Source organism: Antechinus flavipes, chromosome 2 (assembly GCF_016432865.1).
Source record: "Antechinus flavipes isolate AdamAnt ecotype Samford, QLD, Australia chromosome 2, AdamAnt_v2, whole genome shotgun sequence".
Taxonomy (NCBI): Eukaryota; Metazoa; Chordata; class Mammalia; order Dasyuromorphia; family Dasyuridae; genus Antechinus; species Antechinus flavipes.
In genome coordinates, this window is record NC_067399.1 from 626,935,423 (window position 1) to 626,961,885 (window position 26,463).

General features: G+C 38.0%; 1 protein-coding gene across 2 annotated transcripts in view; it reads right to left on the bottom strand.

Moving 5' to 3' along the window:
- Positions 1-1,306: 1,306 nt before the first annotated feature.
- The window catches only part of TSPAN14 (tetraspanin 14), a 91,101-nt gene continuing 65,944 nt past the window's right edge, over positions 1,307-26,463 (bottom strand). For both annotated transcript variants that reach the window (XM_051981973.1, XM_051981972.1), the window contains 7 exons: positions 18,806-18,856; positions 15,465-15,611; positions 12,948-13,118; positions 10,940-11,065; positions 8,711-8,755; positions 5,989-6,108; positions 1,307-3,816 (listed from right to left, as the gene is read on the bottom strand). In XM_051981973.1, the coding sequence (XP_051837933.1) occupies positions 3,745-3,816; positions 5,989-6,108; positions 8,711-8,755; positions 10,940-11,065; positions 12,948-13,118; positions 15,465-15,611; positions 18,806-18,856 (732 nt within the window). In that variant the 3' untranslated portion in view covers positions 1,307-3,744. The remainder of the gene's footprint in view (positions 3,817-5,988; positions 6,109-8,710; positions 8,756-10,939; positions 11,066-12,947; positions 13,119-15,464; positions 15,612-18,805; positions 18,857-26,463) is intronic.

The window sequence follows — 26,463 nt, forward strand, 5'->3', positions numbered from 1 at the left end:
TGTGTTGTGATCTGCTCATAGTCAATAGCTACCTTGTGTTGGAGACAATACTTGAATCTCCAAGTCTTTGTCTCTCTTCCATCTCTGTATATACCATATATAATGTGTACACATATGCATAAGCTGTAGAGCATGTGTGCATTCATATATGCATAAATGATATGCATATATATGTGTGATTATACCACCAATTTTACGTTGTTTCTTGTCATATCCTGTAAGTGAAAATCACTGTTCCCTTACTATATATGAGTAGTATCATCATCAATATTTGTTCCTAAAACAGTACCGAAACTCATTGGATTGAAAAAATTTATGAACAGACAGTATTTTAGAAGTGGTCATGAAATCAGGGAATCAGGACAAAGATTAATCACCTCTGGAAAATTTGGCGCAGTATTTTTTTTTTTAATTTTCTACATAAGTTTAGCTTCTCAAATTCTTGGTCAACAGGAAATAGGATACCCAACTATACTTCCAATTCAGAGGAGAAAAGGTCAAATAGTGTTGGATGTTTTTTTCTAAACTAAAGAGTCTAACTTGACCACAGAACACAAAATGGACTAGGTATCCATGCCCCTGAGATTCCAGTGACAATCTGTTTGTAAAACTAGGTCACCTGTTGGGTGGTTCTTTAAATCTCACTGTGGAGTCTCAATTATATGTAACATCAGGATAATTCCAGCATTCAAAGTCCACTTTTGAAATATACTAGACATTGTGAGACCCAGGCAATCGCTTAAGGCTTTGTGCTGAAGAACAAGTAGCAACTCTCATTGGTGGAGATAATTTTCCTCATTTAGAATTCTTTATGCTGTTAAGATAAAATAGATCCAAAAGGGGGGATGTGTCTGTGTGTGTGTACACATATAGTACTTACATCATAGGATTGTTGTGAGATTCAAGTCAGATTATGAAGAATAAGAAGTAAGATTTAATAAGTCCCTTTTGGGTAGAAGTAGTGATCAATGATATGGAACAATGGAAGTTGGCTTGACCTGTTGGTCCTGTTTTTTCGTATCAACTTAGATGAATGAGTATGGTAGCAATGTGTTGACCTATTTGTAGACTTGCTAGTGGGTTTAGTCGGTGGAAAATGTGTGTAAAATACCCTAAAGTACTTTGCAAAAACCCAATCATAATCAAAAGCAAGTTATTATTTCTTTCAGACATTCATTTAACTGTCCCAGAAATCCTGATGTAGCTCGTCATGAGGTCAACTGTGGGAAAGATTGTGGCACCGACATATGGCAGAACTGGTGACCTCTTTGAAAATAACCTTGAAAATAACCAAATAACCAAAATATGAGTTTAGAAATTATGCCTTTATCCTGAACAAACAGTATCGGAGGATCAAGGCCTCCCTTGTGGATGCAGAAATCGCTGCCACAAACTAGTCTAGGATAGGTTGGAACATGAACAATTTTACTTTAGTTTTGGTCTTCACATAAAAGAGAAGTTGAAAATTGTGTTCAGAATCGGGAGAGGGAACCCTGCCCGTGAAATATATCCCAAATTGAGCCACAGGCCATTTGCCTTAGCCATCAATCATTGCTGTCAGGTTCGAATAGCCCTTGATTCCCATGGTAGCCATGTTTATTTACTACTGTGATACTTAACATCACTTGGGAAATAAGAAAAAAAAAATCAACATTTATATAAAGATATAATTCAAAAACAACAACAAAAAAACAAGTTTGGCGGTCAAAGAAAGGCATCACACTTCCAAAATCACAGGAATCATTCTTTCCCTAGTCTACAAACATACAAAACTTAAAAAAAAAAAAAATAGCCTATACCATTCTAAAACTTACATCATATTAAGCATGAACATTAAACATAGCAATCCCTGAACAACAAATAGGGCACCATTATAAGTAGGAATGACTGTTAGTAAATGGCCCAACACAAAACTGACTATGCCCCAATTATAGAGGCCAAGGAAGGGGGGAGTATTAATTAGTAAAGGAAACAGATTTCATGTAATAAAGACACCTCTCAATAAACAAAAATAAGCAAGATGGAGCTTAGGTAAGATGATGCAATAAAGCTAGACAATATAAGCATTGAAGAGAACCTGCCTGATTGGGAACCAAAAAAGAAAAAATGGGACTGGAGGATAGAACAGCTGGGAGGGGATGAGAAAATAAACATTCTCAACTAGGTAGAGCTTTCCAACAAAAAGAGAATACTGAATGGCTTCTAGAACCCCTAAAGAATCTTTCAGTCAACTATTATCCTTAACACTACCTGGTATTGGAAGATACCTTCCCCATATCCTTTTTCTGCAGCAATGAAAAATCAGGGGCTGAAGCATCAGTTGATGGAGGTTGGGGAACAAGGAGAAAACTAAGGGGAAACGTTCTCAAGACAAAATTATGCAGTATCATCAGGGATCTTAGTTTTAAAAAATCCCAGATGAATTTTTTAAAAAATTATTTCATTCCAGCTAAAGTAATAAGTGATTGGGCTAGGGAGTGAACTTGTGATTTCATTGGCACAGGAAACTCCCAGGTGAGGAAATTCCCTCCACCAGCGCAAGTCAGCATTTTCTCTCCAATTTATGAGCTTAAGAGAGTTGCTAGGATCACTTTAGTTAAGGGTAATAAAAAGCCACATAGTCAATGTATAAAGTCTGACCTTGATACAAGGCTTTTTGGGGGCTGGGAAGGAGAAGCTCTAAAAAACAATAAAAGTACTTCTGAGAAAATGTGTTTACCCAGATAAATAAAACTATTTACAAACTTTGAGAAAACAATGAGACATATTAGAGTAAAACCCAAACCACAGACATCCCCCACACGAAAATGCCTTTGGAAACTAATGCTATTAGAACAAAAGCAGATGGCTTCTGCCCTCAGAAAAGCCTTCGGAAGGACATTCATGGAGGCTCTGCCTTTTAGAAGCTTTTCTCAGGGAGGCAGGAAAAGAAGATTCTTTTTAACTAAAGTATCTACATTGGCTCAGGGTCACTATGCCTTCTGCACAGTTGAAGTTCCACACTCTCTTTGATTTAGATTATCTTGGCACCCAGTTAAATTCATCTGTGTAAAAACACACACACACACACACACACACACACACACACACAAACAATCTCTCTCTCATTCCCTGGACTTTCCCTTTAGAAAGACAAGATACCCAAGAAGCAATTCAACTTTAACTTCTTTGCGACAGGTATCCCTGACAGAATAGAGACTTCTCTCTGTATTTTTGTCTTCCCAGTACTGGGTTCTCTCTACCCAACAAGGTAAGCACCAGTGAAGCAAAGGAGGACTTCAGATCACAATAACTGGGAGCCAAGAAGGCCGGGCTCTAAGACAGTGATATCCTGCACACATCGATGCTGAGATGACTCCTAGAGGTGCCCTAAGACTCGGGCTTATCAGTCTCTTAGGTTTTCCCCTTCATGTTTCACACCCCTCTTGGCCCTTACAGGTCAGGTCTCGGCTGCTAGGCCACAATCCCCACCACCCTCCCCTGGTCCTTATCCCCCCGGGATGGAAGCTCTGGTGGTCATCAGGTCTTCTGAGCTTTGTTTAGTGTCCCCTCTTCCTTCCGCACCAGAACGAAGCAGAAACCGAATTACTACTGATGGCCGAAGGAAGACTCGATGTGGAGGGAGATGGTGGTAGAAAGGCAGCCAAGAGCTCTCAGACTAGCTTGTCGACTTCTTTCCATCTTGATGAAAAGTTAATGACAGTGAAATGGATTCACTTTCACAGCTGGGTCGGGCTTTGATCTTCAGAAGTGATGGCCGGCCTTCACAGCCTCAATGTCCGAAATCAGGGTCCGGGCCAGGAAGATGCCAAATATCTGAAATCAGATCGAAAGGGCTCGTGCTTGGTTTGGGGAAAAGGGAAGAAGACAGCAGGAAGGAGAGAGAGACAGGGTAGGAGTGAAGTGGTAGAAACTTCGCTCAAGACTGATTCCTGCCTCCAGGGCCCATGCAAAGAACAGCCAGCAGACAGATGGTGAAAATAAATAAATCACATCAACATTCTTGGCTACCCACAGGGCACAAACTATACTATCCAGAGAAAGACTGAAGAAAAAGATCAAGAAACCTACACATCAATCTTTTTCAAGCTTTTCAAGCTAAAAAATTATGAATATCCAAAGTCCCATAGCAGATCCAGCCATTTCAATTAGGTCTGAGGGACTTAAGTCCCTCCTAATTTTTTAAAATGTTTTAAATTTGTTACTATTTTTAAATTTTATTTCAAATTCAATAACCAGCAACAAAAATAAGCTTACAGAAAAAAGGGTAAGCCATACACAAAAAGCATGGCCCTTAACAACCAGAACCAAATGAATTAATAAGCAAAGAAAATATTATCCTGTGTTCCCTCTCAAGTTTCCCTCAAGTTCTTCCATCTTTTCCTTCAATGTCCTTCCCCTCTCTGCCTCTTTTTAAAGAGTTATAAGTGTTCACACATTTTTCCCTCTTCTGTATTGCCTCAAAAAGGTCCTTCCATATTTCTTCTATGTATGCTTAATACTTATCACTTTTTATGGCATAATATTCTATTGCATTAACACAATGTGATTTATTCAGCTAATCTCCAACCACTGAAGAGTCAAATTATATCCAAATTTTTACTTGTATAAATTAAACATATATCTTCTTTTGTCATCATTATGATTTTGAGGGAAGAATAAGAGGCCCAACAATGGAATTGCCTAGTCAGCTGTGTAACTCTAATTACACAGAGTTTTCCTAATCTAATTTCCACTAATCTGTAGTTCCACCAACTCTATAGTATTGTAGAGTGACTATTTCCCCACAGCCCAACATTTTAGTATATCAAAGGATAGTGTCTTGGAGCAAATGTGACCCACATGTGTCTAACAATATTTTTATACAAATAGAATCAACCCCTTGAAGAAGTTAATAGAATTTTACTATATTGGTCTATATTTCCTTTACAATGGAAAGTTACAAAAATGTAATATCTAACCCAAAAGGTGGTCCAGTCTTCAGAAACCATGTGCTCTGAGGTTTTAGTACATGAAAACTGTCAGATGTAGTCTTTTTTGACACCAGCTGGCAGGGCCTTTTCTCTTGAAACTGCCTTTCTCAGTTACCCACCAATTGTCCTACCAGGTATACCTTTTGGCCTGGACCCAAGGGTTCAAAAGGGTCTAAAAGCTTAGATTCTGAAGCAGCCAGCTGGCACAAAGGATAGAGTTCCAGGGCTGTAATCCAGAAGATCTGTACTGAAATACATCCTCAAGATACCTCTTAATTGGTGTGACCTTAGATAAGTCACTTAGTTTCTATCTCCTTTGTAAAGTAGGGACGATAATAGCATCTCCTTCCCAGAGTTCTTGCAAGAATAAAGCAATATCTGTAAAGCACTTAACATTGTCAGGCATATAATAGGCACTATAGAATTGCTGACTATCATCACCATCATCATCATCATATTACTATTATTATTATTATCATTGCTGCTACTACTACTATTACTACTATTACTACTATTACTACTACTGCTGCTACTACTACTACTACTACTACTACTACTACTGCTACTACTATTACTATTACTACTACTACTGCTGCTGCTGCTACTGCTACTGTTCTTATTATCCTTTCATTTTCTCTGCTACCTCCAAGTGCAAAGAGATGTTTAATAAAGGAATGAGAATGAGGTGAACATAATGAATAGAGAAACTAGTTTATAACCAAATTGATATTCTGTAGCAGCAATTAAATCCATCACTTAACACCAACCAAGTAAATCTAGAAAAGATTATCCCCAACAATCTTTTTTCACTTTTTAAATTCTCAATTTCCAACTTTAAAACTATGGAATCATTAGCTGTTGACATTTTTAGTTCAGAGGTCAAAAATTCTTCAAAAGGATTTTTACAAGAGGATAGCTCAAAAGAAGAGAAGCAGCTTCAGAAGAATCAATGACCCCCTCCGCCCAGGTCTTTACCTCCTGCTTTGTGGAGGGTCCAATGATACCTTGTACTGACCTGTAGTAAGGAGACAGCAATGAAAATGCCTGCCACTATGTAAATGTTCCGAGGCAGCCAGGCTTCCAAAGCAGGGATACAGCCTTTGGTAAAGATGGACTCGTCCCATTTATTCTTTGTCTGCATTGGAAACACATACACAAATAGTCTCACTCTTGAGCCATCACATGTGCATTATTATTAGGTCTCCTAAGTGCTGAAGAAAGGGGAATGGTAGATAAGGGCAAGAGTCTGAAAATCAGTACCCATGGGAGAAGGTTGAGTCACATAAACCTAGAGCTCTGCATGACATCCAGAGATCATCTATCCTAGTGATGTTCACAATCAACTCCAGAAGTTCCCAATTGTTTGTTTTTAAGAAAAAAATACAAATTTCCCTGTTGAGTTTTCAGAGCCCTTTACTAGCTGACCCCAATTTCAATCTAGTCTCACTGAACAATCCTCCACATTCGATAAACCAGGCAAATGGGCTTTTTTACACACAAGTCACTCCATCTCTCTTTCTCTGTACTTTCAACTGTGTCTATTCTTCACCTTGGGGATGTTTCTCCACAACTCTACCTCATAGAATCCCTCTCTTCCTTCAATCACAACCTTTTAAAGGAAGCCTTTCCTGATTTCTCTCCAATGTTAATTGCTAATTACTTTTGGGTTTTTATATATATATACATATATATTATATATGTATATATATATTATATACACATATATTATATATATATATAAACCCAAAAGTAATTAGCAATTAACATTATATATATATATATATATATATACATACATATATATTTATTCTCTACATACTGATGTATTTGTTGTCTTCTCCAGGAGAAGGTAAAGTCCTGTTGAGAAGGAACTGCTTGGCTCATTTTATTTGTATCCCTACCACGTAGCATGGTATCTGACAAATAGTAGATGCTAAATAAATGCTTGTGGATTGATTTCATTATTCTGAGAGATCCATTATTGGACAACTGACAACCTACCTTCCAACAGATCCCCAAAGTCTCAATTCTGAAAAAGGGGATTCCTAGAAGTGTAGTGATAGCTACTGGTTGTCTGATCTCTAAATGCAGTGATGTTGACAATGATGGTGTCTTCTGAAGTCTTTAGAATATGATAATGAAAGAGATGGAGAAAGTGAACTAAGGGACATATTTAAAGACTATCAAGTAACTACACATACATATAAACATGTGTAAGTGTATATGTCCACATATGTATGTTTGTTGTTAAGTAATTTTTCAGTTGTATCTGACTCTTTGTAACTCTATTAGAAGTCTTTCTATCTTGGCAAAGATATTGGAGTAGTTGACCATTTCCTTGTCCAGTTCATTTTACAGATGAGGGAACAGGCAAACAAGGTTAAGTGACCTGCCCAGGATCACACAGCTAAACATTTCTGAGGCCAAATTTGAATTCAAGATGAGTCTTCCTGATTCCAAGTTCAGCACTCTATCCACTATGCCAGAGATATTTAACTAAAGTTTACCTCTGTCAAAAAGAATTTTCCACACATTTTAAAAGCTCGATCCTCTAACTATACTTTTTATTTCAAAAGCAAATACCTATGTTTGTGTATCTTTGGCCATAATGTGGCACTTTAATAAAGTTCCTTCACTTATTTCCACATCATTTACAACAGCAGAGCTGACTACAACTAAGTTTCATCATGAGAAGTCTAGGACCCTTTCCACATTAGCTGCTAAACTCATAGAATATAAGATGGAACTAAATCAATTAATCAACATAAGTACCTAGTCCACCATTTAAAGTACTGCTAGGCACTAGAAATACAAACACCAAACGAAATAAATAATCCTTGCCCTTCAGGAAATTGCATTGTCTCAGACTAACAATTGCCTCTTAGGGAGTTAGAATGACTGTAGCATACACTACAATGTCCCAAAGCAAATGTAATAATATTTGAATTGTCTGCATTACCACTCTTTTCAGTTAACCATGAACTGAGACTCACACTCCCAAGATGGTATGGGATCATATTCACTTTAGCTAAGCCTATGATTCCACACTGTTTATTTCCACACAGTTAATCATAAGAACACCATATTAACAGCCACCAGATATTACCAGCAAGAAGCAAGATAAATATCTTTCCAAGTATTTTCCCTTCATGACATACTAAGTGATGAAACTAATCTAACACTTTCCCCTCCTGAGTCTGAATACCTGAGATAAATGAACCCTAAATTAGTTAATTTGGGGAGCATTTGACATGAAGGGGAATTACTAACTCCAACTGCATGTTAACAAGAGTACCCAAGCAAAATTATTTTCACCAAGTCTGACAGTTTTTTGAAACTATGAATACATTAAATGGACTGTTAAAAGAAAAAAAGAACACTCTCCATACCTAGAATAAACCATCTTAAAAATGTGAAAATAAAAGAGTTTCTGCAACTCCTAAACTCTCCTCCTCCTTTCTTTCTTTTCTTTCCCACTAACTTGGCAAGAGGTAGTTTGGGGACCTCTGGTTAATGAAGCTTGAAATTAACATGGAACACCATTTCCTTCCTCCTTTACCCCAGCCCAGGGGAGGATGCTGTTAGGTTACTTACTTCTTCTCACTGGGCTCACCCCTACTGGGTTTGGAATCTCACCTCTGCACTTAGCTCCTAGTTTTCCCATTCTAATTTACACGTGTGTGCTAAATTGGGAAGTTGGGCCAAAGGGGATAACCATAAGCATTAGGGGTTCTCACCATAGTCCTGACATCATATCCACACTGTGTATTCACAACTTTTTGCTGCAAGAGAAATTAGAAAAGATTAGTACCATAGAAGGCTAGCAGGAAGGGGGAAAAGAGGTTGGGGGGAGAGAAGGAGAGAAAGCGGCCTTCTGGGAAAAATTACAAAAGATACTAATTCAGTCAATTTAGTTGTGCTACAGGTACTGTAAGGCGGAAGCTACATTTAGGAAATGTAATGATTTGGGAGAGATTTCTATTCCTAGGATTGAGAAAAATATCTTGTACATATCTCTGCCCCTTACTAGCCATAGGAGAGTGGGTGAGTCACTGAACTTGAAAGCTTCTTCCTCTAACCTGTAAAAGGGAGTAGAGACATACCTATACTCCTTTAACCTGCCAAGGGTATTATAAGCAAAGTGTTTTGGAATATAATAAAGACCAGCAGTTAGAGAAAACTTGAAAGGTTGGCAAAGTACTTTACATAAGATGCTGTCACTTTATCTCACAACAATCCTGTGAAATAGGGGCTGTTATGATCTCTATTTTATAGATAATTTAACCTATTTTTTAATTTACTCTATAGATGAAGGAATTGGAAGGCCCAGAGAAGTAAGCTTATTCACACAGTGAATCCAAGCTGAGTCACCTTTATAAAAGCATATATGGATGAGTCAATATTACAAATATTATTATATTGTTCTAACAGCTCAGGAACAAACTATAAACTGAGAAAATAAGAATTAAGATGCTATCCTTATTACTTAAAGAAATCACATAATTTCTCTGTAGCTTGTTTTATTTACATGCAAAATAAGGTGATCACATATTGTTGATTAAAAGAGGGAGATTTTATTTTGCCACAAATCTCCAAAATCCTAATAAACCTGAACTCACGCAAAGTCTTAACATGGATATGCAATCAAAGAAAGCTAGAGAGAACAAAACAGATGTTTTACCCTCTGAATTAGGCCCTGAATTTTATTCATTCACACACATAAATGTGTGTGTGTGTGTGTGTGTGCGCGCGCGCGCATGCATAATCCATACAAACCCAATATATATACATGTGTGTGCAGGCAAGCACATATTGATTTAACTCACATGAATGCCTACTATAAATATATATGTACATTTTATTACCGAATCAGACTTTTTTCTTCCCTCTTTAACCTTCCTTTTTTCTCAAAGAACCCAAAGTTAAGTACCTCAGATAGAAATATTCTCAATCATTTCTACAGGTAGTAGCATTTAATTGATGGAAGAATCTGCTTTGTTCTAATTCTTTCCTGCTCCTCTGACTCATAATCAAATCAAACCTTTGGATGAGAACCGGCCTGTTAGGATTCAAGAAACTTGTGGCTGACTTCAATAACCACCTGCTTTCAAATCAATAATATATGGCCACATTTTGTTGACATCTGAATGAATCTAAGGTACAAGAAGTTATGTGAGTTCTTTAAGTAACTCAGACAGCACAGTTAATTCTTACATTTGGAACTTGCAAACTATGAGTTACTAGGACTATGTAATAAATGGAATATTAACCCATCTATATATGCTTTGAAGACTTCCCAAAATTCTTTGTAAAGACTATATATGTGAATATACATACATGTGTTCAAAAATATTCATCAAATAAATGACCAAACAAACCTTGTCCAAATCCTTGGTTTAAAAGACTGCTAATTTGAGAGAAATCAAGGCCCAGGTATTAACCTAAATATCATCTGGTTTGGGTATTCAAGATTCTTATGCTCTACTGTTTTGGGGGCCTTAATATAGTCAATAGTGTTTCGTTTACCTCATGACTTGTCAAGAGGCTATTCTTTCCTTTTATAAGAAGGCACCTGTCCAAGCTAATCACTTTAGATACCATCAGAGTTTGAGCACAGAAATTAGTCATAGTCAAAAGAACCTGGTACATTTGCATGGAGAGAAATGGGAACTGTAATGATCCCAACTTTGCAAAAGATGACAGGGTAACTCTCCCTTGATAGAAAAATGGAATACAACTAAGGTAGAATGTTAGGTGCAATGGCTGATGCAATCGTAATATAGGGTTTCTGCATTTAACTCCTTTGCTTTTTGGGTTGTTTTTTTCAATCGTGTACAAAGTACAATAAAAGAATTGAACCACAAAGTTCAATTCTTAGGCTGGTATTTCCAGAAATGACTATGACATTAAAAAAAAAAAAAAAAGCATCAAAATTTTTTTTAAAACCTAAAGAAAACATAACTTACTGCAGGATCTGGTACACAGCAAGAAAATGGGACACCGCATTTCTCTCGACTGTAGCTCTCTCCACTGCAATTAAAGTAAACATTGAGGTCCCAGTCTTCAGGGCCGTAAGCCCCACAGCATTGGTTCTACAGAACAAACAAACAGAAATCTTCATCACTATAGCCATAGCACTGTCATTTGGTGACCAAATGACATAATGGACCCAAAATATATATTTCATCTCTATTTAGTACTGTCTCAGATTTCTAGTTCAGAAGCCATTTCTATAACTACATCAATTCAGTATCTCTCTCCATAGCACGTGGGCAGTAATCACTCGTTTGGCTTTTGTAACTTATTACTGGCATCAATTCACTTTTTCATACTTGTAAATGTGCATCCATGCATGTGATCTCCCAAATGGATTGCGAACTTCATGAGGACAGGAACTATATCTTGTTGAGTTTTGTATCCCTCTTAAGCATTTGATATATTTCTTGAATGGATAATTATTGAATGACTGAAACTATATTATGCATAAAAAGACCAGACATCATGATAATTGGAATGTGTTTAACAATGTACCCTGATGTTTCCCTGCCTTTCAAACAGTGAGAGAGACCAATGGGAAAGGGGATACAGAATTCATCTTTTAAGGAAAACGAGAAGAACGGATAATATCAAAATTTTTTTTGTGTGTTGTTATTTAACACTAGCATACAGAAGAAACATCAAAATATATTGTCAGCTGGAAAATGAAGGAGACAGAAACAGAGAAATAATCACAGAAACCTAGAAATGGATGAAAACAGAAAAGGTGATTATGTCATTTTCCAAAATGGGACAATGGGTTCTCTTGAGAGTTTCTCCAACTTGAAAGCATCACAATCATACAATCCCAAGGCAGAGGCAAGCAAAACTGGGGGGTTATATCTGAGTTTTACTGGCTCAAATAATACTTAAAACTAAGTCTAATCTTGCTCAGTTTAAGATTTCCTTTGTGTGCTTCCTTATTTGTGGATCTTTTCCATTCCCTTTTGCACAACACAAAACAGTTTTCCTTCTTTTTTCAGGATAAAAATAAACCAAAAAAGCAAAATGCCTAAAGAAGCTGGGATTCTGAAGAGAAAGAGCAGAGTATTCACTAAGGCCATGAGTTAGGTCCCCACTTTCATCCCCAATGAGGACAAGATGCAATTAGTTACTATTAAGGCAACACCATTTTTTCAGTTCCTCATACTCACAAAATAGTTACATTCTCATTCCTCACTGTCTCTCACTGCCCACCTCATGCCCCCATATCCAATCTGCTACTAAAGCCATTTGATTTCACCTTTGCAGCCCCTTTCACAGATGCCCCCTTCTGTACTCTGACATTGTCACCACTCTGGTTCATCCCCTTCATCCCTAAACCATTCCCAATTGACTGATTGATTCGGTCTTTTGCCTCTTTTTCTATCCCCATGCTTAGCACAGTGTCAGGCACATAGTAGGTGCTTAATAAGCATTACTGTTGATTCGGTCTTTTGCCTCTTTTTCTATCCCCATGTTTAGCACAGTGTCAGGCACATAGTAGATGCTTAATAAGCACTCTGCTGATTCGGTCTTTTGCCTCTTTTTCTATCCCCATGTTTAGCACAGTCTCAAGCACATAGTAGGTGCTTAATAAACATTTACTGTTAATTCAGTCTTTTGCCTCTTTTTACATCCCCAATGCTTGGAACACAGTAGGTGCTTAATAAATGTTTAATGATTAAGTGACTGAGTCAAATGAGTGAAAACCAATCTTCTAATAAGGAGTCCTTCCAAATATAAACTGGTCCTTGAATGTCAGGCTTTCGGTGTGCTATGAGGTCCATCCTTCACGTCCTTCGAGCCTTATTAACACCTGCTAAAATACCAGCACTCTCTAGGAAAAGCTTCAAGAACCCATGCTCCTCCCTCCACACCAAAAAATGAATCCTCAGCGAAAGATTCCAGAGTAGGAAAAAGACAGAGATAAAAACAACAAAGGATAGAGTGACTTACGGCTTTCTGCAGGGAGTCAATAAGGTTCTGCAGATCGATGTCATCTCGGTAAGACTTGATATTGATCTCAAAAAACTCCTTGAACCTGTCCCTCACCCAGTCCTGGAACAGGAAGGCCAACACAGCAACTGCCAGCTCCAGGAAAAATATCAGTACAATGGCCCCACAGAACTAAAAGGGAACAGAAAAAGAGGAGGGAATAACAGGAAATTGTTACTCAATTCCTCCAGTCTTGAGACCCTCTGCGAAAACTTTTCCACTGTTTTTCGTTATAAGTGATTTATTTTCCCCGAACTCCTTAGCTCTTATCACTGGCACAAGGATAAGGACTGTACCTGTGATGTTTGCCTGCGATCATGTAGGAAGCTAAATGAGGAATAGCATTCCCTAATGCAGATTGGCATCTTCTCTATTGCTTAAGGTTCTTAGAGAGCTGCCTGAAGCAGTGGTGTCCAATTTAAACAAATGGGAAAACCTCACAAAGAATCCCTATGGGCTGCACATTGACTTAGAAAACCACATACTAACATTATCTACCTTGTACCATATTTTAATTTACTTGGTCAAATATTTCCCAATTACCCTATTTTAATTTATTTGGTCAAATATTTCCCAATCACCGTATTTTAATTTATTTTGTCAGATATTTCCCAATTACATTTTAATCTGGCTGAGACCCAGTTACTGCCACATCGGACCTCAGTGTTTTGAACCTCTGGCCTAAAACACTGAGAGGTTCCTTAGTTTGCCTGGGGTCACACAGACTTGGATCTCAGACTCTGTGGCTATAAGGCTGGCTCTGTGGTATCTCTCTCTCAGGGCCTCATGAAACACTTAAAAATTAAAATCCTTAATCTCCATTAGGGCAAAATCTCTAGGAGGACAAGGCCCATTTTATTAGTAACAGATTTATTTATATGCTTATTATTACATATTAATAGGTAGTTACTTGGCACAGTAGATAGTCAGACCTTAAGCCTCATCTTCCTGAGTTCAAATCTGGTCTCCGACACTTACTAGCTACTTGACTCTGGGGAAGTCACTTAACTGGTTTACCTCAGTTCCTCATCTGTAAAATGAGCTAAATAAGGAAATGGCAAACCATCCCAGTATCTCTGCCCAGAAGAACTGGATAAGATTGGAACCACAACCAAAAAAGTATTAATGATGTGTCCACATATTCACATGATATAATATACAATAAAGAGCATGGTTGCATATGTGCCACGGATGTATTATAATCTGTTGCCATGTTAATAATGAATAGATGATAACATGCATTAATTGGGAGAGAATTCCAACTCATTTATTTTATGTCCTCTTGATCCCAAACCCAGCATACTTTTTCCATGCTGAATTTGCAGTTCTCAGGACTTCTAGGACTGTACCTTTAGGAAATGTTCCCATGATTACCAATTGACTTGCTAAGTCTCTACCCACCACAAGAATTACAGGGAAATTGCAGATTTGCACAGAATTAGAAAATGCAAGAGCTGGCAGACCTTTAGAGACCAACTTCAGTGGAGAGGGCAAGAAGTGCATAAAACATTCAATGTATGCTATCTAAATTCAGAACAGGGAATACAGAATGATTTGATAAATATAAAAAATAATACATTGCAAAGCAATGCAACAGGTGTTTTCCCACCAGATTCTTCTAAATTGTAACTGAAAGCATCTCAAAATGAATTCATCTAAATGTAATCCTATTTTCTCGAAACTCCATAAATATTTCTTATTTAATTCTATCTAAAAGTGACTGTTTGGGTTTTTTGAATGAAAGGAGAAGTGAAAAAAGGAAGAATAGCACATGAAAATATAATTAATAGGAGGAAATCACTGCATATTGATCTAAATTTGGGGGAATAAGGAGACAGGTGTGGCTCTCCACTGGACAGCGTCCATGAGTCCTAGAGGTGTGGGAGTGCTGTGACCTTGGAAAGAAACAGTAAATACATCTACTAATTAACCAAGTTAAAGTTTTCAAAAGCAACATCAATTGGTAGACTGTGCCTTGATTAATGGGGACAACTATAAGCACCCTCTTTCCTAGTTTCTCAGTGTGGGGATTAAAACTATATCACTTACAATACAAGACACTGGGACAGAGGCCTGAGGTAACGACCCTTTATTAAAGAGGCCATGTTCCCTTCTAATGAAGTGGACTTCAGATTTTCCTTGAGTCCTGAAATGCCTCCTCTTCTCAGGGCCCTAAACTTATAGAGTAGATACCCAGTCATTCAAGAACAGCTATACCAAATACAGAATAATTCTACTGCCTGACATATGACACATCAGCTAAAATAAACAAAACAATATAACAGCAGAGTCCCTTGTGTAAGGACTACCTCCATATAAGGCTTCTCCTTAGATTAGGAGGAGGAAATGATAGAAGCCATCACAGCCAGTGGCTTAAGTGGTCATAAGATGGTCATCTGCTCCTACGGACAAAGGATAGTTCTGTTCCCCTCCATCCCTCTGCCCCACAGCCAAAACACCTGGGCCCAGGTTACTTACAAACTGCAGGAGGCAGATGTTTTCCCTCAGGGCTCCCACACAGCCAGCAAAGCCCAATGTGAACATCACCACGCCTACCATCAGGACCAGAACCACAGGATCCACGCCATGGAGACGAGTCACTTTGGTCAAGTCTGAGAGCACACCCTGTAGAGAGCCAAGGTGACATCAACCGCAGCAGAAAGGCAGATGGTTACAAAAGAAAAGAAAAAAAAAAAAAAAAAGATCTACTTGCAAGTTGTACAAATTAAGTTAAATGCACATGTTCCCTGCCTTCGGGGAGCTTATAACCTTTCAAAGGAAATGTCACTGTCATACTGGGTTAACCAGAAAGAAAATCATTACCTTAGGGTGCACCCTTCCTTTTTTATGAAGCCGTCTTATTACTCCAACTCATAGAGTAATTATCATCTAACCCTAACCCACCATCCTTTGAATTCAACAATCTAATGAATATTTAATAAATACTCATCTGCAAGTCTATATGCTAGGGGCTAGGAATAAAAAGATAAAAAAAGAGAGAGAGATGGGACCCCCAGAGAGGACATGCACACAAATAATAAGGTACAAGGGGTGAGAGGATGGTATGCAAAAAAGAAATCTAGACAAAGTAATTGAGAAAAATCTGAGCAAGGAAAAACAGACACTTTCCATAGCAGGAGACATATAAATTGGGCCTTGAAAGAAGGCAAGGATTCTTAACGAGTTAGGATGTAGAGATGGGGACCAGTGTCCTCAAATGCAGGTGAATTTGAGATGAGATATCAGAATAACTAGCTATCTTGTGGCTAGAGAAGAGACTGAGAAGTAGAGATATTATAAAATAAATCTGAAATTATTGGTTGGAAACAGGATGGGAGAAACTGATGGATTTGGAGCATTTGGGATATTTATTTGGAAATTATGAGAAACATGGGATGAAGGTAAGAAGGTATGGAGGCTAAGATGGGGAACTAATCTAGACTAAGGAGGAAGAGAATGAGGCCAAAAAGAATGTGCACAACATAGATGAATCCCATAATGTTTTATATCAGACCTCACTAGGCTATAAGCAAAGGATACAGGGCCTGCATCTTCCCCTTCTCTCAGGCCATCCCCCAAGAGTTAGATAGTCTGAAGGCGAAATGTGCATTTCATACCATCTAAAGACTAAAGAGTCCTATTAATAGGATTATAGATTTTAAATGGTATTGTCATCTCCAACATTATTATCATTTATAGAACTACAAATTTGAAGCTAGAAAAGGTTTCTTTGAGGTCATTAAGTTCAAATTCTCATTTTACAGATGAGGACAAGGATGGCCAGAATGGATAAGAGATTTGTTCAGGGTCATACAATTATTATATTACTAGTGAAAAAAGATTCAAACCTGGGTTTAAGTCCAAGCCCCAAACTCAGACTGTTACACCATACTGCCTCTCAATGACAAACATTCAGCCCAACTTATGAATCAAAGAAAGGCTCCATCAGGGGTCCTCAAACTTTCTACATAAGGGACCAGATCGCTGTCCCTCAGACTGTTGGAGGGCCGGACTATAGTAAAAACAAAAACTTGGTTTTGTGGGCCTTTAAATAAAGAAACTTCATAGCCCTGGGTGAGGGGGATAATCGTCCTCAGCTGCCGCATCTGGCCCGCGGGCCGTAGTTTGAGGACCCCTGTTCCATGTTGCCTTTGATGAAAGAAATAAAAGTACTTAAAAGGGGGAAGAGAGGAAAAGCATGGGCTTAATAAAGGCTTCCTGACTGGTATTTAGCCAGTTCGGCTTAATTCATGTGAGAAAGTGAGATCTGAGTTTGACTCTTCTTAATAAAGAACAAGATGAGAAAAAGGAGAACGAATATTAATTATTAACACCAGGCAAGGCTCCGGCCTCTTGGCCAATAACATGACTGTTTCCTGCAAATTCAAAAAACAACCAAATTCACAAAGCCCAGTTTGCAGCATAGCCTGAAGCTACCACAAGGTGGAGCTACAAGCCCATGGTTGGCCCAAGTTTCAAATCCACCAGAATTTAAGAATTTAACCCTGGATGTTGTAACCTGCTACCCAGAAGAAAAGCAGGTCTGAGGTGACCCCTGGGCATCCTTACACTCCTGGAAAGTACCCCTTCCAAATTCCCAACCAATCACTCTACAAATCAAACTTTTTAACATTGCATGATCCCTGCATAAGGCATACTTGCACAAGGATTATGTAATAATGTTAAAGCTAGAATAAACCTATAAAAATCATCCATCAATTGAGTTTAATTTCAATTTAAAATTGGGAAACTGAGGTTCATTAGGACAGATATCATGGAAATGACAAAGCAGGAATCCGAACTCAGATTTCTGTGATCTTTCCATCACAGCCCAAATGGCTGGGCTTTCAGTTCCTAGCTTTTAAAAAAAAAACAATTTTAATAAAACTATCGTGCTACTTTAAGTCCTGAACCCCAAGAAGGATGTTATTAATTATTCTCCTTCGATGTTATTAATTATTCTCCTTCTGTCTCCAGTACCTGATCCTGTGAGATCCTGACACTCAGTGCTGCACATTAATGGGTAACTTTCCCTAGACCTTTCAGAACAAAGAGATCTACATGCTGCAGCCTTAATCCTAGAGAGATAGCTAATGTCCACTTTCATTATCAAAGTCTCACTTTAGTGATGAACAGTATAATCTAGAAGCTTCAGCAGGGAGGGATGTGAAAAATCAGTTGAGATTTCATAGACAGGAACCAAAAACTTAGGAAAGTAGCATGCCAGAAAAATAAACACCTGAAAGAATACAAGTTTAAGTTACACTTAGGTGCAGGGAGGCAAATTTGGGGACAACATGAGAAAGAATTTTCTTATACGTGGAATCATCCCAAAATAGACCGGATTGCTTTAGGGACTCAGTGAGCTCCCTTCATCACTGGGAAAGCTTAAAGAAACAGCTGGATAGTAATCTACCAGCAATTCTGCGTAGGATATTCCTGCATTAAAAAGGAGGTTGGACAATACAAACACTAATGGCCCTTCCAACTCCAAGATCCCATGATTCAAAGGCCAAAAAATTTATTTCAAAGTACAGGCTTTGTGTGGGTTTTAATCAATTCAAATTTTTCAACACCAGCACAAATAATGCATGAGGCTATGTTTTAAAAAAAAAATTAAAGAGGAAAAGTCAAGTCTGAACTAGCATTTGTTATAGTCAATAGCAGTCCTGGCAGCCTGCCAAAAGCAGACAAAGGCTTCCTTACTTCATGGCTTGAGGGGTGTAGAGTTTTGGGGAAGGGGGAGTCTCTGGGGGCTGGGAATGACATGTTTGCTATCTTCAAATATTTAAAGAGCTCCAGTTCAAGAGTGCTCTTACCTTCTCGCTCCATGCCCAGAGTCCAACAGCAAGAAAAACAACTCCAGCTAACTGGAAGGAAGAAAGAGAGGAGAAAAAAAAAAAATGCATCAGAGGCCACAGGCAACGGAAGTTCATCTTAGCAGCATTTCTAGTGTGATATACAGTCAGACAGGCCACAGCCATAGTCAGTTTGGTCAACATAACATGCACAAGCAGTCCAAGGGCAGGTGGGCATGGGGGCCACAGATACACTACGTTAGTAAACTAGTACTAGGGAAAGGAGAGCTGTCAAACTACTATAGGAACTGAGCTACTTTTCAGCCCCAGAACAAAGAAACTGTTGTCCTATTGACTTTGACTTTTGTGAGGGAATGGGATCATTTTAGGATAAACTTGGAACACTCTCCCAAACCCTCTGAGATACTCTGGTTCAGATGAAACAAACAAAAAAAAAAGAACTTTTTGGAAGCAGAATTTACTAAGATTACAACTCTAATTCTGTTATCAACCTGATGCAGAAGCAATGTAACAAGTTATCATCGCATCTCTATATCAGATCAAGCAGAATCTAAGAGTCCCCTCAATGTCTGAGACCTTTCTTGGAGGTTTGTACTTAACTCCCTAGAAAACAGTCAAGATATAAGTTCAAGACTTCTCTCTGATGGGTAACTGGCTCTGTGTAATAATGGACAAGTGAATTGACCCCATGGGACAAATAACTCTCTAAGGCCATGTTACCAAAGAAGTGCTAATCTGCATGTGAATTCATGGAATCACAGATCAATCCCATCAAAAAAATTATGCCAACTGTTAGAGATACAAAGACAAAACAAAAATCCCGGCCTTCAGGGAGCTTCTATTCTATTAAAGGGGTACAACAAGTATGAAGAGTCATCTGCCTCTCCCTCACCATCACCTCCATATCCACATCATGTCCATTCCATCTTTCCATCACCTTTTGACTTTTATTCTATACCCTAATTCAAGCCTTCATCACTTCTCACCTTGGACTAGAAAAATAATTGGTCTTCTCATTTCCATTTTCTTCTTTCTCCAATCCATTTTCTACACAGCTGCTATAACGATACCCTTATTTCACAGTTCTGACTACATAAATCTCACCCACAAAAATCTCCCATGCTTTCCTACTGTTTCTAAGGGGAAAAATATATAAACTCCACACTCTACCATTTAAGGCCTTCTACAATCTGTCTCCCACTTACTCATGATTATTTCATAGTATTCTCCACATACTCTCCATGGCCTCCTAGCTTTTATATCCATCATTCCATCTGTCACCCTCCATAGACAATCTCCTTTCCACAAACAGCCTTCATTCTCTCATGTCTACTTCAGAATCCCCAGGTTCCACCAGAGCTGAAAATGTATTCCTGCAGGAGGAGAGAAATTAAGCTAACTTCTTTTCTAATTCTTCTATTTCATATCCTACTTATGTATTTTTTCCCTTCAATATGCATCTTCTGATCATGTGCATTAACGCACTACTTTTTGATAGTAGTTATGCAATTTCCAAAGTAATGGGTTTTTGTTTTGTTTTGCTTTTCACCACCACCTATGAATGATTGAGAACATTATCTCATTTTATAAGTGAGGAAACAAAAATCTAGAGGTTCCCTCTCTGGTTTCCATTCCCAACTCTGGATTTCTCCATCATGTTCCTGCAGCCTCCAGACCCTCCAAGTTCACTCTGCTGCTCCTGGCCTTCTTCCTACCCTGAAAGTACCCCCTTCTGTAATTGGTTGGCCCCAGCCAGAACCTCCATGGTAAGCAAATCACCCAGGAAAGTCACATTTTCATTCCTCTCTAGGTTTCAACCAAATCATTCCCCAGCAAACTTCCCATTCTCCTCCTTAGTAAATATCTCCTCTTCCATTAGAATATAAGCTCCTTAAGAGTCATCTTTCCTCCTAGGTATTTCCAAAGATCAGCACTGAGTTTAGCTAACACTAAGCACTAAATAATTCTTTTAATGGCTTGACTTAGTTCATAATCCAAGATGAAGTATACAAAGTTATTATCCACTATCAATAGTTTACACACTTTGATGCATTTTTCTTACAATGACATTGGATGTACATTGATTCTGGTATGCTGGAGAAACTGAGGCAAGATAGAGATTAGAGAATATTTAATAATTTATTTAAATGGAGAGATTTACTGGGACCAGATGGATCCATGGTTGGTCCCAGGGCTGAATGAGACTATGGTCTCCAAGAATCCAGCAAACAATGTGAGTTCTCAATGCCCTACATACAAATGGCTCAGACTCAGATGCAGGGGCAGAGTCAGGATGCTAAGAGCAGGAACAGGACTCTGACAGTGTGGGGTGAGCCTCCGGAGATGAGATGACATAATAGGGGGAGGCACCCCAGATATGGGGAAAGGCATCTTGAAAAGACAGTATCTGACATTCCAGTAGCTTGGGGTGGGGAGAGGCATTCTGATATTCTAAAACATAAGATCTTTTATCCTTATCAAATATTTTGCTAAAGAGGAATATTTTGCTTAAGATGACCCTTAAGGAGCTTATATTCTAATGGAAGAGAAGACATTTACTAAGGAGAATGGGAAATTTGTTGGGGAATGATTTGGTTAAAGCCTAGAGAGGAATGAAGATGTGACTTTCCTGGGTGATTTGCTTACCATGGAGGTTCTGGCTGGGGCCAACCAAATATTTTGCTGGACTGAGCTTTGAGAGGCAGAGAAAATGAGTCAGGATTGGGTCAGGATAATTAGAGAAACTGAGAACTGTGGCATAACAATTCACCCATTTTCCTCCTTCCAATCCATGAAAAAAAGCCAGCCTAGGCCAATAAAACAATCTACATCCAAGTTTGAAGAAAATCACAAAAGTAACTTGACCTGTTTGGGTTAGAACTAGTCATCAAGTAAGCTGGAACAACATCAAAAACTCATCTGGCTCCTTATTGAAAAGCTAGATATGGAAAACTTATCATATAACACTAAGAGATTAAATGCTCTCAAACGCTAAGCAATGACTTTAAACTAGAAAATCATCTCCCCTTCAGAAATCCTTTCCATCTTATTTTTATACTCACCCTTAAACAAAGTCAAGTCCACACAAATTCCTAACAGCTAGCATTCCCCAAACAGGGCTCAGGGTTTTTGTTTAGAAAACAAAGCATTGGAATGATCTCAGCATTATGTTAATGGCCACCTTCTAAATTTCAGAAACAGAGCTGACAGAGAACTTTCTTTTGTCTGTGGTACTCAGTATCTTCACTAATATAGAGTAACAATGCCATATACCTTTCCAAGTACTTTTTTTCCCTTGAATGTCCTATTCTTTACTCCTTACAACTTTTTACCTATGAGACCTGGGTATTAATGCTACCATGCTAGTGCCCTTTCTTCTCCCTTTCCCCCCATTATCTTCAATTTACCCCATCTTTACCACCCATGTAGTCTTCCCCATTAGACAGAGAACAGGGATTGTCTTTTGCCATTCTTTTTATACCTGAAATACACCCTTTCTGTGATTGGTTTGATCCAGTTCTTTGTAGAGTGCCTTCAAGCTTACAAGCTTGACTCCATTTGTTTCTCCATTTGTAAAATGAAGATGATCTAACTCTGTCTAACTCTAAGTCCTTATAATACAGGACTACGATTTAAGAGCTGCAAAGAAGCCTAAAGATCACAAAACATTTGAGCTGAAGAGGTCCGTCCTTGCAATGTGCAAAAGAGATAATTTGTGCAAGATCCTATATTTTCACCTAATCTAACCTACCTTAGTTCTTAGTAACTAAATTAGTGAATGGAGGATGGGTGGGAAGAAAGGATAATTTCTTCTTTTCCACCTCCCTAGTATTTCCATGGGTTTCCTCATTCTTAAAGCTATTTAGTTCTAGGGATGTAGAGAAAGTCTAACAGTTCTGTCCTCAGGTAGCCCACAGTCTAATGGAGGAGAAAACAAATGCACAAACAAGATAGATATAGAATAAATTGGAGATAATCAATGGAGGAAAGGAACTAGCATTAAGGAGAATCAGGGAAGGCTTCCTGCAGACCTTAGGATTTCAGGTTAGGACCTGCCTTCCTTCCCGTCTAACCTGAAATCCTAATCTATAACGAGGGAGAGGGGAGATTTCTGGGAAGATGGCAGAGTAGGTTGATAAACTTCAAGCTCTTCGCTTTCCCCCACAAATAGAACAAATTTGCATCTCAGGAAGAACACAGACTAGTGAAAAATCAAGCAGTCTTGGGGCAGAATGGGTCCTCCAGATACAACCTGTGAAGATCTGAAGGAAGACCCCGGAGCAGGGACTGACCTGTTTGAAGAGATAAAGAGAGTATCCCAGCCAGAAAAAAACGCCAGGGATCCAATGGAGTGTCTGACATGCAGAACAGCAAAGAGGCTGGTATTAATGGAATGAAGAAAAAATGAAGAGGGAATATCTAACATGAAGGTTCTTCCAGAAGTTCAAAATAAAATAATGATAATCATCAATAAACATTTATTAAGACAAGTAGGACTCAGGCACTTAAAAGAAAAATAATCCCTGGACTTCAAGGAGTTTACAATCTAAGTGGGGTGGGAGAGAGAAGGGAGACCATACATAAAAGGAAGCTGGAAGGAAGGTGGGAGATAAAAATTGTAAAATGCTTATTAAATGCACAGTGTTACCCACCATGGTACTTGCTGTATAAATCTTAATTATTACTTTCACCATCATCATTATTATTATAACAAGAGGGTTTCAAATGAGGGGGATAGAAAAAAATTAAAGGTAATATCTGGAAATTACAAACAAAAACAAAAGGCACTGAAACACTTTATTTTTCAAAATTAACTATATTGTGAAAGAGGCACTTCATTTTGCTTTAATTAAAACTTTCATTTGTTCCTTTCTTCTGGCTCATCTAAATGAGAGCTCAAACGGAATGAAGGGTACTTGCTTTGCTCCATAAAGCATATTTTACATCCTTTACATACACATACCCTTTCCTTTTTTAGTTTTAATCTCTGTTGACAACTTTCTGAAACCATCAAAGATTTAGGCCAAATACCAAAATATTTTTTTGCCTATCTACATGGTCCACTTCCTTCCAAGTTTCCCTTTGGATGATCAGAATCTAAGAATTAGTATAGATTTTCCTATTTGAGGATGGGGGTTGATGGTAGATAGGGCACTGGGTCCCTGGAGTCAAGAAGACATTTTCCTGAACTCAAATCTGGCCATCTCCAAATCAAGTAAAGGCATTTAATGAGGTTTAAGCCCTCAGAGGATTAGGCTCCCTAGGAGGTAGCAGCCCAGCAGAGTAAGATGAGGGTTTATATGAAAAGAGAAGAGTAAGAAAGAACAAAAGAATTGGGCAAAGAAGGGAAACTGAGCAAACTCAGATCTGATAGGACAACCTCAGATAAAATGGGCACAGGAAAAATCCCTGTGATTAGGATAAGATATACATGGAAAAATTCCTTTTGTCCTAAAGAAGCTCAAGAGAAAGAGACAGGATGTAGCAGCTAAATATGCATGGAAAAGGTGAAAGGTCCTTTTGTTCTAGAGAATGTCTGTGTTTGTGTGAACACTAGGATAGGGGCAGCAGTTAAGATTCCATCAAAAATAAATAAGAACTTCCAGCATAATAAATCCGCACATTTGCTATGTTCCCAAACTCTATTTTATTCTTAGGAAAGAACCAAACTGACAACAGGATGAGGGTTTATGAGGACTGGTCAGGGACTGGACTCTAACACCACACATTTCCTTGTCAACTTTGCCAAGGATACTCCATGGCAAATGTCTCCTGGGAAAATGCTAGTGACTAGGAGTAAACAAAATGAGAAACTGCTTAGAGCATAACAGCCTGCCCAGAACAAGGACCATTTTAGATTGTTTTTTTATAAATGTGCATATTTTTTAGTAACAAAATTCTTGTTAAGCACAAGTGGCCATAATACAGTAGGAAGTGTCCTGGGTTTTGGTTTGGATTCAGATTCCACTTATTTCACTGTGATATTGGGGTTATTCATTAATCACTGTGCCTTACCTTCCCCTTCTATAAAAAATGAAGATTAGACTCTGGTCTCTCAGATCCCTTTGTTGAAGCATCTTCTTTTAAAACAACCTTATTTGTAAAACTGAAAATATTATAAAACAACATTTTATCTTGCTTAATAAAGAATTCCTTTCTAATTTTCCAGTCTGAATGACAAAAAAAAAAAAAAAAAAAAAGCCTTTTATTAGACAAATGGATGAATATCTTTAACCTGGACAACTGCAACCTGTCCAACTCTCCAGCTGGAATGAACAGTATATTGACTCCTCTAAAGGCAGTCTCTTCCCAGTAACTCCAAAAGAGATCAGAGTCTATCAGAAGATTTCTCATTCAATAAGAGGCACCTCTTCTAGTCAATTTAGCATCCCCAAATAGGGACCCCATTAATTACTCTAAAGGGAGTCCTTAGGGAGAGACATTTGGTTGCTTTGCATACATGCTCCAAATATGGATTCTTCTAAACCAGGTACAGTGGATAAAATTCTGGGCTTGCAGTCAAAAAGACCTGAATTCAAATAGGACCTCAGACACTAGCTATGTTATCTTAGTAAATCATCTGCTTCAGTCTCCTCAACTGTAAAAGGAGAATAATAATAGCACCAACCTCAAAGGTTGTTGTGACGAACAAGTGAGATAGTATTTGTAAAGCACTAAGCCTAGTGCTTAAAATATAACAGGCAGATGGTTGTTTATTATTATTATAAAGTATACCTAAAATTGTATGAAAGCAGAACTGTGTCAAGAAGATCTAAGAAAATTGTCATTTTTGGACACCTCTAAGTCAGAAATGACTTGAAATTAGATAACTCAAATTAAATCATCAATTGTTCAATGAATATTTTTTAAGTACTAACTATATATCAAGCACTATGCAAAGTGCTTAGGGATACAAAAAGAGGCAAAAGACAGTCCCTGCCCTCAAGAGGTTTACAATCCAATGACGGTAACCACAAGCAAACCAATATATACAAAGGATAAATGAGGGATAACTAAGTATCTAACAAGGAATAAGGTGTAAAACTACCTCGTTTCTGTCAAAGGGTGTCTAAATGTAAAGTACAATAATAATAGTTTTTCTTCAACAGCTTCTTGTTCTAAATCAATGATCCTTTGTATTTTATGACAGATCAAATGGTGAATGTAATAGTGAAAATATAAAGCCTCTCATGAAGACACAGTTGATCCAATTTACAAACTTTATTTAACTGGATCTGAATTCTGACTCTTTGTTGTGAGTTCCTGAAGCAGGACACATTTCTCTGCCCCATCCTGCTCTACTCTCAACACATGAACTAAGTTGACTATAACCCTAAAAATGTGTTTAATCTAAGACAGGCTTTTTCAAATTGCTTTAAACTGCAATTATATGGTCCCAAGTAAGAAATATGAGAAGGAATTCTTTGTTTAGGTGGAGAGATTAGGGGCATTAAATACTAATATCCATTTTCAATATATTGGTTAGTTTTGTTAGTGATAGCAATAAAAGCAAGACATAATATTTTTTTAAAAGAAATATATTTAGCAGTAGCAGCAGCCATTTATTACAAGAATCCTATAAAGTAGGCATTATTCTTACTATTATAGATTATCATTATTATTCATAGGGGAAGAAAATAGGCTCATAAAGTTGGTGA